Genomic DNA, 18529 nt, shown 5'->3' on the forward strand with positions numbered 1-18529 from the left:
GTTCTCTGAAGGACGGGGATACGATGTACAGTTTGGGGTGCAGTACGTGTACCTCTCGCTCTCTCTCTAGAAAGAGTCCTTGAAGCTTTAGCGCGGTGATGGGACACGTTTACTACACGCTTCCACAGACCACGTCCATACTTTCCTTAGCTTTCAACGCCCAATGAAACGAGGGAAACAATCGGGGGGGTAACAAAGTAGCGACATTCAATATGTTCACAATTATCTGTGCTGCTGCTTGTGCTGCGTTGGGTCCCCCGGCTACTTCAGCAACAAACTAGCCGAAAAAGCCGCCGAGATATTTCAAACCGCCGCGCCGGCAGTGATAAGAGACACTGGAGTCATGTCTGGGATGCCGATAAGGTTGTCACGGGTCAGTTCCCTGGTACTCGGGACCATTCGCCCGGCCGCCATTATTATGTCTTCGCTGTCCTCACTGCCGTGCATGATGGGGAAAAAGCTTTGTATGCCTAATACCAAATCCCTGCAGGAAAGTCCTGAAGTCCTAAAAAGTCCTAAAAAAGTCCGCGGAATTGGCTGTAAATCTTGCGCAGGTCCCCGGGGGGCCGTCACTGGTTGTGATCCGACGCGGGACGGGACGGCCGCGGCAGTGGGAATGTCAGTGCTCGCCGGGAGAGGCTGGTCCTCCTGCGCGGCGCCGGAAAGTCTTAATACTGGTTAGCGGATGTTGGCGGTGTTACGTCGCGGACTCCCCCGTCTGGTTAGAGTCGGCGCGCGCCGCGTCAGTCCAGGGGCTCCTGTTTTATCCTCATCATGTTGGGCTGGACTCGCCTGTCCTCTCTGCACAGAACATATTCACTAAACTGCGAGGAGTCGACTCCGCCGCCGCACGAAGCAGCCACGTGAAACCCCTTCTGGAACAGTCTCTCGAGGACCTGTCAGCGGGAAGAGAATGCGATGAGTTAATCCAGACTGGTAATCCGGGGAGGAATAAAATGCCATGTATACATTGAGAGAGCCAGATCACTAGCCGGCATATAGATAACACTATTAGTACTAATAGTAATACTCCGACTGACAGGGGGGGCACCGAAATTATTATTATTGATTTCCTGCCGTACCTGAGCAGGAACGGGAATTTACAATTTAACCCCGCGAACGCCACCCAACTAAGTCATTTCTACAGACCTTTTCTTTTTCTAATAGATCATTTTTTAGTCCTCCCGGCAGGCAGCATCATTTAATTATGAGAAACACATAAATTATGCATTTCTACATTGTTGCGTTCTTAGAAGATTTTTATGGTGTTTTCGGAGCTCTGCGTTACGCGCCGGAGGCGTCCATTCCAAGCACCTTAGGGTCCGAGCATTGATTAGAAGACCCCATTGTGGTGAGGAATGAACCCAATAAATGTTCTTGTGATGTCATCGGGCACGCAGCTGCTTAACGGCAATAAGGGCCTCGCAAAAACAAGCGTTTACTAAACAAGCAGCGCAGAAACAGATTACAACCAAGTATTTCCCGTCTGTGATCGTAGGCGACCCCAAAAGGGACCCGCGCCGGGCCACGGGAGAAAACCGCACCGGGCCACGGGGGAAAACCGCACCGGGCCACGGGGGAAAACCGCGCCGGGCCACGGGAGAAAACCGCTTTGTGCTCTCTGGACTCTTTGGCGTAATGTAAAAAAAGACCTTTTAGAGCAAATGTTCATCTCACCATAGCAACTGAATGGAGCATTGGATTGGGTGATAATTGCAGGAGATTGTGCGCATGAATGAGCAGTAACGTCGCGTCTCTTACCTGGACGGAGTTTAACCTGCAGTAGCCGTTGAGTGGAAACCGAATGACGTGGGTAGGGTCCTGGTTCCATCCGGCGTTTACGGAGTTACACATGACATCTCCGGTTTCCGGAAAGATCTCTTCTATTAACGCCTTCTCCCCGCTCAGCGCGATCCGCTCTCCGAGGTCGGGGGTCACTCGCACAACCAGACAGTCGCACGGCTGGAAGTGCTTCCGGTGCTCCTTGTCCTGCTTCCACCGCTCCAGCTCCTTGACCATGGGATGGAGCTGGTAATACTTGGCTTCTTCATATAAGAGGCTGAACTCCTAGAAGGTGAAAGAAGCCGTTACTCTATATATATATATATATATGGGCTGTTAGAAGAGGGTACGGGAGTGAACGTGCGCGCGCTTCCCACCGTTCGGGCTGTAGAGAGGGTGATGTGATTGTAATTATAAGACGCGGGTGATAATTGGCGCCGTACATTTAAGTCAGACAATTCTAAGGCAGTGTTTTCTATTATGTTCCCGGACGGAGTGTATCGGCGTTTCCCTTCAGGACCTCAGAGGGGATGATCTGTTTTCTAGGAGTGTATACAGCGCTGTACATGTAACGGCATCACAATATATAACCGTCTGGCCAAGGATACAATTATCTGACTGATCGGATTTGTTGTTTCTCTGTTCTTTCAGGTCCATCATCATCCGGTACGGGGTAGCCCTGGCTGCGTCCCGCTCGCTGTGACCGCTCACGCGGAGATCTGACTCCGCACGTACTTTCTATCTATAGCCGGTGTGGGATTTTACGAGCAACATTGTATCAGAAAACTCTCATCTCTCGCACGGCGGATAAGGTAGGGTTTCCACGCATTGATGTCGCTGGTGGAGGGAGGAGATCACTGTGGGGTTCATAGGCAACAAATCTCTTTTTTATAACTTAATAATAATTACAACAACAACAACGCCTGATTCGCTGCCCCAAAACCCGTAGCTTTCACAGCATTCCGCAGTAAAGCGACAGAGAGTTCTATCAGGTTTCATGCCCGTTTACATCCCCGTTTACTGCAGACTGTTCAAGAACATAATGTGCATGCAGATAACCGGAGGGACTTAGAACGTATGGGCTACAGTGACCGGAGGGACCAGTGCTGATTCTCCGTATTGTTGCATAGTTTGTAGATTATTTTGGGGTTTGCTGGGGTGATGTTTGGTTCATGTGTGTGATGTGCCAGGGAATCAATCAAAATGCAAAAATACTGCTGTGACGTCCCGATTCTGCCCGATGTCTAACTGACTAATCTGACTAATGAGAGAGTTTTCAGCAAAAGACTTTCCTGAAGTCCTGGCTGTTGATGCGGATCAGCCTGGAAAGAGATAGGCGGCCGCCGCTGAGGCTCTGGGGACCCACCGAACCAAAGATCAAGGGGCAAAATTATCCCCACAGGACCAGAGAACGTCAGCCAGGCAATCGCAGGCGTCCATCATCTAAAGCCAGTGTCCATGACGCAACCATCAGAAGGACACCGGGAAAACGATTAATGACGGAAATCACAGCTCTCTAAGACATAAATGGCACTTGGCAATCTCTACGCAGAGACGGGTAACACTGGGAGACGTTGGCCCCGTAAAGCTTAGTGAAGAGCAAATACTGCATTTCACATTCATAACATCATATCTACAGTCAAGCAGGGTGGTGGCAGTGTCTGCGGCATCAGGACCTGGACAACTCAACAGCCATGAAGATTCTACAAGAGAATGCTAGCCGGAGGGCAACTGGGTCACGCAGAAGACCAAAATCATCGCGCACAAACAGGACTACATCTGGATGAACGGCAAGACTTGTAAAGTTTTAAAACGGACTGAGCGATTAAAGGGAAAAGGTCCCTTTTTTGGTAATGGCCGATTGTGGCACCTATTCCATACTGTTATCTCGTGGCGCCAGCCGTCGGCGGGAGGGTAAATATCTGTTCTCGCAGTGGAAGGGTTTGGTTGGTTTTTGGGGTGATGCTTGTGACGGGCGTTTTAATGAAAGCCTCACGTGAAGTTGTCGCAGACGTCTTACGGAATAAAGGAGGCTGAATGATATCACTGTCTCGGGACACGGCGGAAACATTAACATGCACGGTGTTTCCATAGTTCTGAGAGGCACGTAATGTTCCCTGACACTCATTATTAAACATTTAAGAAGCAGCGCTTACGTGCCTAAATTTCCACTCTCAGTATAAAACTTTTTTATGAATATATAAAACTGAAATCGCCTCACCTGGAAATGAAACCACAAATAAGAAAATTAGACACGGTTCAAATATGAAATGGAGGAATCCAGACGCGATTATCCGCCTTCCCAGCCCTGCCTCCGGGAAACCGAATTACTCTCTTCCCAAAACCTCTCCAGAACTCCAGACTGGGTAATACTCTACTGATGACATCACAACTCCTTATACAGACAAACAGCACATTATGCTACTGAAAGACATAACACAGGCACCGGTTTGTGTCGCCCCGGGCGGCTCTCTCCATAGAGGGAATGGACGGCACGCATCTGGAGGAGCAGCGCTGTTGTAGTGAATATGGATCTCCGTCTAACCAGCCCAAATTGAGTGCCGGCGATTGATGCTGAGAGCTAGGATATGACATCATATCTCTGCCCTCAACACTCAAGATGTGCTCACCGCGAGGGAGCATGTGAGAGAAAGAGAAGAGATAATGAGATGAAAAGAAGAAAAGAGGAGAATGGAGAGAGTTTGTGTTTTGAAGGTGTTTGTATGCAAATGTGAGGGTAAGGGTACTGTATATGTGTGTATATGGGGGTATGTGTATATGGGGGTATATGTGTGTATATGGGGGTATATGTGTGTATATGGGGGTATATGTGTGTATATGGGGGTATATGTGGGTATATGTGTGTATTAAGGGGTATATGTGTATATATGGGGGTATGTGTGTGTATTACAGGGTAGATGTGTGTATATGGGGGTATATGTGTGTGTATTAAGAGGTATATGTGTGTATAGGGGTATATGTGTGTATATGGGGGTATGTGTGTGTGTATATGGAGGTATATGTGTATATTAAGGGGTATATGTGTGTATATGGGGGTATATGTGTATATATGGGGGTATGTGTGTGTATTACAGGGAAGATGTGTGTATATGGGGGTATATGTGTGTATATGGAGGTATATGTGTATATGGGGGTATATATGTATATGGGGTATATGTGTGTATATAATGCACAGTACATTACAAGCACTGTATCCGCTGTAAGATCAGAGTCGTGCTAAATACATTTTCCATTATGTAGGAATTTGCAGTTGTTTCCCAAACACCTGTCAGCCCTCTGCTAAACCCGCGTGCCGCCCGCGTGCATCACGGCTCCATCCTCCATTTCTTTCAGGTTTTGGGTATGCCTGAGTGTGTTTCTATTAAAATGAATAACCCCCAGGCGCCATCTTGATGGTAACCAATTTCAGGCGGTGTCTTTATATTTTATTTTGCCAGCCCTGCTCCACGTGACACATCAAAGGTTAAGAAAGGCCCTGGGTTATTACGAGAGATCACAGGAAAATCCCGCCGTAATGCTGACTCTTGGCCGTGAAAATGCTCAGCCGTCTGCGGGGTGGAGGGGGGACGTTTTTCCCAGACGGACAGGGATGGAGCCCTATATACGGGGCTGGGCAGTGAATGGGGTTCAGCCTTGATCTGGATTTATTCATTCATGTGCCCCTAGGCCATGGCTTTACCTGAATCACAGCACGAGACGGTCACAACGTAGGAAAATAGCCTGAAATCTGTATCTGTAAATAAAGACGGGCGGCTGGTGCTGATTAGGCAGCAAATCAGACCCTTAAGGGCAAACTATAGCTGAGAGCCCCAGCGTCCCGGGCATGAAAGAGCATTCTGTGACGCTGCGGAACCGGGATGGAAACGTTTCCACGGATTCTAATATTGGAAATGATGTCAGTTTTTTGAACCAGGTGGGGAACATTTGCCTCTCCGCTCTCTCTCCGCTCTCTCCTGATCCGTATCCCAGAACATGCGCTGAAAGAGACAATGGCTTCCCCCGGCCCCCCGGGAACCCCACGTGGGAACCCCAAGATGAGAGCGTTTCTCATAACTAGTTGTTGCATTTTGAGTTACTTTATCATATGTAAAAACATATATAATCATTTAAATAAAGAAGAAGAAGAGCTGACACTTTAATTATCCAACGGGATACTTTATAGTAACCGGTTAATAGAGCCGAATGGGGCCGATGTTTCTATAGAGGGGCGGAAATGTTTCACGTGAGGTTTTTGGGGACCCGTCAGTAACTTTAATCTGTAACGACGGCAAACTTTCTGCAACATTCACAACGCGAGCGAAATCCAAGTCATTAAACCCCCCAAAGGCTGCGATCCCGTGAGATTAAACAAAAGGTGAAATCTAATGAATATTCACCAACCCTCTCTAATGATTTCTGGAACGTGGAGCGCGGGGCGTGAAGAGTCGGCCCGGCCCGCCGTTTACACTCTCTGCCGCGTTTGCTAATTAGAAAAACCATAAACACTATATTTATCTTCTCTGCACAATTCTGTAGCTTCCTCTGACTGACGTTACGATGGAAACATTCAGCGTATTCGTCCTCTATAGCATAACTAAGGAGAGTCCGGAGCTGTGCTGTACCGCTAGGACCGCTAGATTCCCGGAGAATGTTTCCTGCTGCGTTGGGGGACGGGGTTTCTGTCTGCACATTGAGCCATTGCTGAGCAGGAAGTGATGAGCACAGAGAAGAAACGCTTCCCCCTTTTGTTATGAAACGCGCACGCTTATGTTGGATAACGTACTCAACGGGGTAAAGCTAGGGTATTACCCCACGTCTCTGGCACGGGTTCTGGAGAGCACCGGCAGCATCCCAGACGTCTCAGACAATAGACGGAACTTATCAAAGACGTATCCAGAGTCCTGCGTGACGCCCTAACAGACTAAACCTGAATAACGGTCGCGGTGACTGCCACCAAATAATCCCCCAACACGAGTGACCACCGGTTCCACAAATCCCCCGCGTAAAGCACGTCGGTCGTTAAGTGGTACAAGTGGAGCGAGTTGGCGGGAACATTGTGTTAGACGGCACGGCGGCTGCAACAATTTCACCGCGTTGCACAAGGGTTGCTCCCTATAGGCGGGGAGGAATAAGTCAACATGCGATTTTGCCCCTGGGGGGGCACGCGCTGCCTTTCACCCTCTTACCTTGAAGTCCTCGGGGAGAAGCAGCTTGGAAGTCCGTAGAAAGCTTAAAATGTACCGGAAAATCTCCCCGTCTCGATCGATGAAATAATGTTGTTTCAAACTGTCCAAGACGATGGGTTCCGTGCCGTTAAACAGCCGGCTTATTCTGAAAAGAAGAAAAGAGAGAGAACGCGCCGGGTTGTTGTTGTTATTATTATTATTTATTATAATGTATGTATTATTATTTATATTTATTATTATTATTATTATTATTTTTATTATTATTATGCTAAAACTATACCCGCAATAAACGCATCTCCTGCAGGTGACGAGACTTTGTAGCATTTACAGAATGCAGCCGATATCTCTCCATTATTATCATTATTATCATTATTTATTATTATTATTATTACAGTGTGTACGTTTAAAGGGTCTGACTCGACACATCAGGTAACGGGGGTCCCGCTGGCGAGCTTATCCCTGTGAATGTATTAATTTTAACATGTATGAAGTAATGTCATGTAATTCTATACGGGTTTTAACCGTCAGTGTTCCTTTGCACATGCTAAACACACGGCAATGTTGAAGATTAGGCTCCAGCGCATGGGGTCGGCCTCCTGTCCTTGACCCCTATGGCACTCCAATGGGTTAATCGGACACGGTGCCAAACACATGCGCTCGTATGCAGTAAGAGTCCCTCCAGACGTGACTGAGACAGACCCCCCCCTTAAACGAAACATTCTAAAGGCAACAAACAGGGAACACAGAACATGAAACCGAGAAACTCTGATGTACAATTTAACATCACGTTTAACCTCCTAATGGCCAAGGGGCAAGCAACACGTTAACCCCCCTCTGGCCTCTAAAGGGTTATTGCATTGTGTAGATGCCTCCCCCTCCTTCTCGCACACGGCTTCTTCCCCAGCCAACGTGCACAAGCTGCAGCTGCAGCGCTAGGTCAACGGCCCCCGGCCCTCAATCTCATGGAGCCCCCGGCGGAGCTTCTGCCGCCGTCTATGCAATCCACAGAGCTCCGTGTGACGCTTCCAGAACATCTCGTGCACCGTTCACAAGGACGGACGCCCGCCCCGCGCGTGCATAACCCAGAAATGTGTATATGTAATAATAATATAATAATAATAATTATAATATAATAATACACAGTATATACACAGTATATACGGTGTATATATATATACACACACACACTCAGTTTATACAGCGTGTATATATACAGTATATTTATATATATATATATACACAAATGCAGTATATACAGTGTATGTATACAGTATATATATATATATATACACACACACAGTATATACAGCGTGTATATATATATATATATGATCATTGAAACGTCAGAGCCCCCCACCACTAAAGTGCCCTCCCCCTCCACTCCCCCCTCTTCACTAATAATAAAAGACATTTACACGGAACTGGGGAGGAAAGTGATGCTGATGCAAAGTTTGAAATGTGATCTTGTTGCCTAGCAACCGATGAAATATTCCTGATGATTGGACCACTTTTCATACTTTCTGTGCATAACCTCGGAATGTTTAAACATTCCTGCCCCGAACATGCGCTGCCCTCGCTGACCGCAGGAGGAACGCGCACGACAGACCATTAGAGACCCCGGTGGTCTCTGCGACCTTTTCTTGGGCTTTTCGTGGCGGTCTTTGGTCGTTCTGCCTTTTTTGCACAATGAGTTGTTAACTGGCTAGAAACGTTCATTTCTCATACTTTTTCCCCTCTAATATATGTCCTCTGAAATTAATATTTAACTCTACAAGGAGGCAGGCTGGGGGATCCAGGGGAGGAATAATTACCTCTTAGCATGAATGCCTCCAGGTTTCTATAGAGAAGACAGGATTTGAAAAGGTTGTGAGATGTCAGCGGTAGGAACGTTCATTACCAGACATACCAGGAGCTTTGTACGGGAAGGACCCGAACTCCATTGTACAGCGCTGCGGAATATGTTTGCGCTACTTAGATCAATAAGCATGGGGGCTGTCACTTATACCAGGACCCTAAAGGGAACGCTTTGTTTTGGCGCTATTCATTAAAGCTGTGGCAGGTAGGGATACGGCAGGGTAGTTTGGGGGCTGATTCACTGCAGAGTGAGTTGGGTTTAGATGGGACTTGCTATTCACGTAGAGCGCTGCTGTGACTGTCCCTTCATAATGACGATTGAATGCAAACAGCTCACCATTTAGTGGATCAGACCCAACAGTCTTTGAATAAGCGGCAACAAAAACACCGAAAATGAGTATAAGCCGTACAAAGCGATTTTGGGTTAATCGTGGGATTTGGGCTGATAAAGTAAGGGGGTCCGGAGACTGATCTGCCGGAGGGTCACCCCAGGTCGATGGCTGTAAACAGGTAGCCACGGCTCCTCAAATGTTCCGTCGTGCTGATCCCTAACTTCACCTAAAGACGTCCGATCGCGGAGTTGGGGGGATGCCGCGGTCCTCCTAAACCCATTTGGGGACATTTAAAAATATATAGGCGAAGACCCCTATGTAAAACCCCCACTATATATATATATATCAGGAACGGAGTCTGCAGGCTACAGAAAGAAAGCTATTCCGGCACAAAGTTTTTAAAAGTGTTCTTATCACCATGGCAACCAATGGACTGGTCCAATTGACCGCTCGCAAATATATTCACTTGCGTCACTGTCTGTTCTTTAGCTAGTGGACCCGATACAGAGCAAAGTAACAAAGTAATAATTATACAATATACATGACCCGGGGCCCACCAAAACTACACCTCTCCAAAATCATTCATATTAGTTTTAAACTATGCTAAGTTTAACAATAAAGCAGGAAATCGGTGCCAAATATGTTAACCCCCCCCCCCCAAACTAGAACACTGCGAGCATTTAAATAGTTAATGAGAAACGTGCGGAAGCCTCTGCCAAGCACCCGCCGAGCAGAACAGCGATGGATTCACAGAATATTTTGGGGTTCATAAAATACTCGTTTCCACAAAAGGTTACAAGAAAAACAAACAAACCTAGAAATGCTACAAATTAGCAGACTCAGTAAAAAAGGCAAGAATGTGTTTTTGGGACAACAAATGACCTCGCAGGACGACAGACCGGTTCTGTTAAAGTTTAACTTGAGCGACTGCGGACTCCAGCAGCCCTTCTACCCCCCGGCACTCTGGATTTATTATAAGCGTGTGTATAGGTGTGTCAGCGGCATGTCGCCATAATACAGACGGCTTCTAATTAGGGGACGAAATGACGAGGCTTAACCCTTCGGGGACCATGAGAGGCACACGCTTAATAATCATGCCTGGCGTAATAAACGAAGTCAGGGGACGGGCGATCAGCTGCCCTGTAACAAGTCACCGAGCGTCTCTATCCCTCCCGATACTCCGGCTCCTCTCTATATATAAATATACGGTATAAATATATATATAAATATATGGTATAAATATATATATATAAATATATGGTACAATATTTATATGTAAATATACGGTACAAATATATAAATATACGGTATAAATAAATATAAATATACGGTATAAATATATATAAATATATGGTATAAATATATACATATAAATATATATATATATAAATATAAATATACGGTACGATATATATATATATATATATATATATAAATATACGGTATAAATATATGGCACAATATATATAAATATACGGTACAATATATATAAATAAACGGTATAAATATATATAAATATACGGTATAAATATATATAAATATACGGTATAAATATATATATAAATATACGGTACAATATATATATAAATATACGGTATAAATATATATATATATATACAGGATATATTCTATGCAATCACTTCCCAATATCACTCGTATCAGGGAAGGAGGCAAACGAGTCCAAACTCTGCCAGAGTTAAGTCCCTGCCGGATCTTCGGCCGGTGAATGGGATATGTATATATTAATTGTGACATCATCGGTTCCCTTCCGGTAGAAGAATTCAGCCGGCTGCCGGCCGCTTGGACTCTGCGCGAACGAGAAATACTTTAAACCGGATCGGGTAAAGTCGTTATGGTCCCGCGAAAGGCTTCGGTTGATCCCAAATCCCTGCGTTTTCAATGCAAATATTCTTTCGATATCGATAAACCAAACACGCGGCAAGTCAAGCGAGGGGTTTCTTACCTGGAGTCGGGGTATTTGGTGAGGGTGGCCAAGCTGCTCGTGTACATGTGGCCCCCCACATCGATGTGCACCGGCGCGTTGGACTTGGTGAGCTGCGCCGGGAGAGGTATTCCTTGGGAAGCCAGCGGAGAGACGGGCGAGCGAGTCAGCGACAGCCGAGACATGCTGCTTGCCTGCTGGAGGTGAAAGACAAGAAGAAGAGGCTTGGTTTAGCGCGGAGGCTGATTATCCGATGGTGAGACGATCATACATCTCATCAGATCGTTCCCGCGTCTGCCTGATCATATATTCAGCAACAAATTATTGCCTCCGCCGCAATTAAGGCTATTCGCGGGATTCTGCGGAGAAGACCAGAGGGTAGGAGGGAGATGCTTATTAGCAATAAGGAACCCAGAACAGGTTTTTTTTCTCTCTTCTTCTCAAGGTGTCAGCCTCAAGGGGCACGGAACAAACTGCGACGACGTTCTAATTAAAGGTCGTGGGCTTACGTGTTGGAAGTGAAATATCCCCCCCGACAAACGAATAACCAATTTGTGAATTGGGATTCGGGGGCTTTTGCAAGTTTGTCTCAATAACGAGACACCTCTAAATTAGTGACTTCCTCGCTACCCGGGGCTTTCACATCAATCCGTTTACAGTAATGTCTTCCCGCTACCTTCACTCACCTGCGGGAAGACATAACACGCGGCTCCACGCGCGCCCCTCGCACCACCGGCCCCCGCCGCCACGTACCCGGCCGCTGCCACCGCTACCGTCTGCCCATCTCTAGCAGGACTTTGCTTCTGATGCTAATCGAGCCCCGAACGACCCTCCTCTACAGACGAGGAAAACTTTTAAAAACTCTGCTTAGTGCGCGGAACGCGGCGGGGGGACATTAAATCCGGTACGCCCGGCATAATATTCATTATTCACCCCGCCGCGTTACACAGCTTCACGGCCAATTAGTTAGGGGTAATTTTCCTGAAGCGCCTCGCCTAGCGGAATACGTGGACGCCCCGCGTTATGAGACACGCGAAAGCGTAGCCCAGTTTGGCGGCGGCAGGGGGGGCCATGCGTCTACCTGTTGCCTGCGATTCCATCTTACATTGAAGTATCCGGAAGTATCCGGACGCGCGTCTCGCTGATGTGTATTTCACTGATCGCGACAATCAAATCACCGCAAAATGCAAAAAAGAAATCTCACCTTACGTGACGTGTAATAGATACACGGATTATTCTAAAACATGTAGACCCCAAATCACTGCACGCGTGTAATGCACACGCCAACATACTAACACATGCAGCGCGTGTAGCTTGCGGCTGCACCTGCGGGGTTCTAAGACCGGATACAGACCCCAGAAGCCCCCCTTGGGGTCGCCCCTTTTTGGTATTACGTTGCTTTATCTCTTTTATCGCATGCTGGCCGGAGAGAGAAAAAGAGAAGATTCCCAAAACACGACATCTTTACCGGCGGACTGAAGAGTAACAGGTGACACGACTACCCCAAGTCTCTTCAATGATGCCTGAACAAGAGACCCAAGTGGTCTCAAAGCCGTAGCCATAGTAACAGCATCATCGAACTTCTGTCCGGTGCTTTTTACGCTAGTTGGGGGTCTTTGAGTAAAATGAAAAAATTCTGGATTCCTAGAAAGATTCAGACGCCGCTCAGAGACGGATTAAACGCGGGCGCTGATCGGGCCGCGGGGCGCTGCGGGGTCTGGCGGCACACGCGGGGTTAAACCCAATAAACCGAATGCATTCTACGGAAGAGAATCCCCATCTGTAACTGCGTAAAAGGAAAGCGTTTGCGGCAGGAGCCCCGAATTACACAGGAACCCCGCTTCTTCTTTTTTTTGCCCCCCTCTCCCCGGCGCACGGCGTTCTTTCGGAGCCGCATTACCTCCCCTGCCTCTGCGGAGTAAAAGCCGTTTGCCCGTGTAACGGGAAGCGATCAGAGCGGCACGCTCATTTACACACACAATGACTCCGCGCCCCATCGTGATCGCAGCCGCTCTCCTCTCCGGGGTGATTAAAGCAGCGATTGCGGCTGCCGCTCGAGGTGACTCGGGAAATGACTCCTGCGTGAAGCCGCCTCTGCGAGGAGCTGGTAATTTACCCATAAAAGGTAAACGGGAGGCAGTTGGAAGAAGTCCATTGAGCGCTCGCTCCGGGGCATTTGCCTTAAAGCAAAGAATGTTGAAAGTCTGGGGTTCTTCACCAGGGTGGTGCCTTTTTTTTTTTTTGTTTTCTGCACAAAGGAATAGGAGTTTAAGTCACGAGCGGAGCGGCAAAACCTTCAGATCCCGCAAAAACAACAAAAAGAAACTTCAAAAAAGCCCGAGAAGTTCGGGGAGGAATAATGCCTCTCCACCTCCGCTCACGGCTCCGGGGCCTGGTAACCGATACTGCTGTTTATGGAGCCAACCCAAGAACGCGCTGTACGCAGGGCCGGGACAGCGGGGGTTAAAGGTTGTTAGGATCACGCAGGAAAGGCAGATTTTGGGACCGACAAAAGATTTAAAAAAGAATCCGGGGGCGAGACGTCGCAGCGAGACGGGCAGATCGGGGGCTTCACCCGGTACACGGACCCCGCAAAACATGTAAAATAAGAGAGAAATGGGACTTTAACCGTCGCAGTGCCTGCACGGCGCAGGTTTGATATAGTAGAACTTTGCTATGCAGGGCTGTTAACCCTCCGAGATCCACAGGGTGGGCAGCACACGGCAAAGGGGTACAAGAGGATCAGATCACTGGTTATTGTGTGTAGAGTTGGGGTCCCCGTGTAAAGTCTATTATAGCTAGCTGTGTGTGTATATACACACACAAACACATACATACATACACACACATACACACACATACATACATACATAAATAAACAGGCACATGCGATCATAAGATGAGCTTTGAGCATAAAGCTAGCTGCTCTTGGGCTTGGGTATATATTATATATGTGTATATTATATATATGTGTGTATATATTACATATGTGTATATATTATGTGTGTGTATATATATATATATATATATATATATATTATGTGTATGTATTATATATGTGTATATATTATGTGTGTGTGTATTATATATGTGTATATGTTATATGTGTGTATATATATATATATATATATATATAATATGTGTATATGTGTATATAGATAATATATATATATTATATGTGTGTTTATATTATAGGTATATATATATTTATACACACACACACACACACACACATCTGTTATACACATATATACATACATACATTGTATATGACAGACACATCATTTTACCTACGGGGGCATCTTCCTGGATCAGACCCGCTATTGCCCCGGCATGGGGCTGCATTGCTTGCTATGGGTGACAGATGTAACCCAGGAGCTGCCCCGGGCAGGGGACGAACACAAAGTTTTGTCCGAGCGCAGCGTAGGGGGTCTGGGGGTAATAAAGAGTCCGCTCCCTGCCACTGCCCCCCTAACCAGCAGCCACAGAACCCCGGGGAACTGCATTTACCCCCCGATCTAACACAGCGCCCGCACCCCCCTCTGCACATGATGCCAGGACACCCCCGGGGCGCTACAGCATGCAACTGCCCCTGAGCCCCCTCACCCGGCAGCCTCCTGCTCCTACTAATAACCCCGCTGCCCCTTCTCCATCAGATCTGCCGCCCCTACAAGTCCCCCAGCAGAGGCAGCCCGGACCGGGCACCGAGTCTCACCTGGGTCCGGGGCAGATGTCCCCTGTGTCCCCCGAGCTGAGCGGCAGGCTCCGTAGCCGGTATCCGGGGGTGTGCAGCCCGCACTCGGCTCTGCTCGGCTCTCGCCCGCGGGGCTCCGATCAGCTGCAGTTAAATGTCCCGGAGCCGCCACATGACATCCTCCGCTTTCAATTACAACAGGAGGGGGCAAATCCCAGAGCCCCGGCCGCCCCCCGCTCTCTCCTTAAAGCCCCTACCGGAGCAGCTGCAGGATAGCGGCTCGGATATCGCCGGGGCTTGTGGCTGCAGCCGGGGAGAGACAGGGGGAAGAGGAAAGGAGAGCAGATTGGAATCATTGTCATTGGGTCTGATGTAATACCCCCCGGGGCACTCTCAGCCATCCTCTTACCCGTATCTGCCACACAGGAACTTGCTGGGAAAAGTTACAATGTGGCAGCTCCTCTCTATACCCCCTCCCCAATGCCCCTCAGTGCAGCTTATTGCCCCTCTACCCCCAAAATACCCTGCCCCCCCCAAACAAAATGCACTGCCCTCCCCTAAAATATACTGCCTTCCCCCCCAAAATACACTGCCCCCTAAAAACAATACAATGCCCTCCCCCAAAATACACTGCCCTCCCCCAGCCCCCCTTCTCATAGAATCCCAGCCCTCCCAGTGTTTTTTTTATCTCTCTGATTTTGCCCCAAGTGCCCCAGCACCCCCTGGAATGAGCATGCACTCACCCTTCTCCCACTCTCCCCAGCTCCTTCTTCCCTCACACCCCTCTCTCCCTTCATCATACCCTCCCTCATACCCCTCTCTCATACCCCTCTCTCATACCCCTCTCTCTCTCCCTCACCCCCTCCCTCATACCCCTTTCTCTCTCTCTCCCTCACCCCCTCCTTCATACCCCTCTCTCCCTCCCTCATGCCCCTCTCACCCTCTCTCATACCCCTCTCCCCCTCCCTCATACCCCGTCTCCCTCCCCCGAGTTCCCTTTTCACCCCCTTTGCTAATGTCTGGCAGTAGATTTCCTGGAGGTCATTAATACTAAGTGACGTCTATGGACATGCTCTCTGCTGTTGCAAAATGCGCCCTCTCCACATGCCCCCGGCTAAACGCGCCATTTCAATTATAGAGCACTGCTTGCCGAGCTGTCTGCCATGAAGAGATCTCCCGTGCAGACACACAGCGGCCCCCCTACCTCCAAGCCCCCCGCCGCAATCTTCCCGGCTTTTCTGCCTCCGTGACAATCCAGCGAACAAAAATAACAACAAAAACACAATATCAAAAAGGTGGAGAATGGCTGGAAGTGATTTGCCCCCCCCAGGGGAATTCGCCTTCCCGGGTAAACAGTAACGCACTCCTCCCTCCCCACTGTTTCTGTATGTGCGCATGAATGTATGTATATGGCCGGCAGGACATGCCAGCCCAGTTGGTCCGGGTGCCGCGGAACCTCTTTAGACGCGCGGGTCAGCAGAGTTGGAGAGCTGGCCCATGACCAAATCTCTTTCGCTCTGCCGGGCCACCCCCAGGGGATAGCAGGGTGTCAGGAGAGGGGGCGCGGGGTGTCAGGAGAGGGGACGTGGGGTGTCAGCAGACGGGGCGCGGGGTGTCATCAGAGGGCACGGGGTGTCAGGAGAGGGGGCGCGGGGTATAAAGCAGAGGGGGCACGGGGTGTCAGGAGAGGGGGTGCGGGGTGTCATCAGAGGGCACGGGGTGTCATCAGAGGGGGCGCGGGGTGTCAGCAAAGGGAGAGCGGGGTATCAGCAGAGGGGGTGGCGCGGGGTGTCAGCAGAGGGGGCGCGGGGTGTCAGCAGAGGTGGCGCGGGGTGTCAGCAGAGGGGGCTCAGGGTGACAGCAGAGGGGGAGAGGGGTGTCAGCAGAGAAGCGCGTCGTGTCAGCAGAGGGGGCGCGGGGTGTCAGCAAAGGGAGAGAAGGGTATCAGCGCCGGGTGTCAGCAGAGGGGGCATGGGGTGTCAGCAAAGGGAGAGCGGGGTATCAGCAGAGGGGGCGCGGGGTGTCAGCAGAGGGGGCGCGGGGTGTTAGCAGAGGGGGCGCGGGGTGTCAGCAGAGGGGGAGCGGGGTGTCAGCAGAGGGGGAGCGGGGTGTCAGCAGAGGGGGCGCGGGGTGTCAGCAGAGGGGGAGCGGGGTGTCAGCAGAGGGGGCGCGGGGTGTCAGCAGAGGGGGAGCGGGGTGTCAGCAGAGGGGGAGCGGGGTGTCAGCAGAGGGGGCGCGGGGTGTCAGCAGAGGGGGAGCGGGGTGTCAGCAGAGAAGCACGGCGTGTCAGCAGAGAAGCGCGTCGTGTCAGCAGAGGGGGCGCGGGGTGTCAGCAAAGGGAGAGAAGGGTATCAGCGCCGGGTGTCAGCAGAGGGGGCATGGGGTGTCAGCAGAGGGGGCGCGCTTTTGCCCCCGACTGACCAAAGGCTAGTGTGAATAAGGAGCACAGACAGGAGGGAGACGCGTCTCGCAGACACCTCCGCTCGCCCATTCGTAGCTCTTTAGCGCCTGCTACTGTAAAGCCGCTGCAAGTGCAACCCTGTCGCTCTCCTCACCTCTCCTGCGAAAGGTCAGGTTAAGGCGAGGGGGCAGAAATGTACCCCGTCCTGCAGTACCCCCCCCCCATCCGCCTAATCTGCCATTTGTATTCCGCCAGACGCCTTCTGTGCTTCGGTATCAGAGAAGCTTCATAAAGTCTGGTGCGGCCCCCGCGGCGGGGGAATAAACAACTTTTTTTTCCCTTTTTTTTTTGGTTCTTCCTTTAGGCAAATCCTTTTTTGTTTTGGACTACGAACTTTAGCAGAAAAGGGAAATTTTCTCATTAAAGTTCCATCCCCGCAGTTAGTTCAATTACTTGATATATGCAGAAGATGTTGTAAATTTAAAGATTTAAATAGCTTACAAAGATGCCGGGGGCTCCATCAGTTAATTTCCTTAATTTATGGATTTTTAGCTGAGCTTTTGAAATGAAAGAGGGAATGGGAATTAGGTCACCCTAATGATACGCGTCCCAGGCACCGGCGCGTCTCCCCGCAGCCATGCGCCGGGGCAGGTGAGGCAGGTACCGGCTGCAGGTGAGTCACCTGCGAGCCCCGCGATTACTCCATGAAGCAGATATGTCCCCGGCTTACATCGCTTACATCGCTTACATCGCGGCGCATCTCCTCGTCAAGAATTCTCTTTGAGATTTACAGAGAAAGCTCATTACAAGAATTCCGTATTAATGATAAAAAAAAGAGCTGCCCCCCCCCAGTCCGTCATTAAAAGGGATTTTATCACCTGGAAAAAAATATCTGCACATCAAAAAAAAAAAAAAGAACCTTCTGTAGGTGGAAGAATATTTCTACATTTCCTCCATCGCTGGAAAGTTTCATACATTGATTATCCATATCACCCCCCCCAGCGCAATAAATGATCATATAATATAATCAGAGGAAGCCACCCAGCGATAGCAACACTTGCCTCATGCCTATCCCAGACAGGCATTACTTACTAACCTTTACCACTTCTGCTGGGAGGTTATTCCACTTATCCACATACAGTGAGCTTGGCCAAACGTCCCCGGACAATAACCACAACCGGCTTTTTGGGGCAAACTCAATGAGGTTCCAAAAAAGGGGCCAATGCTAGAATGCTTTGATCATTGGAAGCACCGAAAGGCTCGGTCTCATGTAACTAGAATGCATACAATCCCCCCCATTAAAACATACATACATACTTTACATACACGCATACACAC

At 49.1% G+C, this 18529-nt stretch overlaps 1 protein-coding gene across 2 annotated transcripts; it reads right to left on the reverse strand.

The window, feature by feature from the left end:
- Nucleotides 1–337: 337 nt before the first annotated feature.
- Nucleotides 338–15241, reverse strand: KCTD15 (potassium channel tetramerization domain containing 15). 2 transcript variants are annotated; one of them, XM_053449661.1, is made up of 5 exons: nt 14812–15241; nt 11118–11290; nt 6969–7113; nt 1762–2067; nt 338–896 (listed from the first exon to the last, which is right to left on the reverse strand). In XM_053449661.1, exons 2-5 carry the CDS (start codon nt 11279–11281, stop codon nt 744–746), a joined length of 768 nt encoding a protein of 255 aa, XP_053305636.1. In that variant the 5' UTR covers nt 11282–11290; nt 14812–15241; the 3' UTR covers nt 338–743. The 2 variants fall into 2 exon arrangements, with proteins under 2 accessions (XP_053305636.1, XP_053305635.1); XM_053449660.1 differs by having other exon boundaries at nt 11118–11293.
- Between the last annotated feature and the right edge of the window lie 3288 nt (nt 15242–18529).

The sequence above is a fragment of the Spea bombifrons genome, chromosome 10, assembly GCF_027358695.1.
Source record: "Spea bombifrons isolate aSpeBom1 chromosome 10, aSpeBom1.2.pri, whole genome shotgun sequence".
Lineage (NCBI taxonomy): Eukaryota > Metazoa > Chordata > Amphibia > Anura > Pelobatidae > Spea > Spea bombifrons.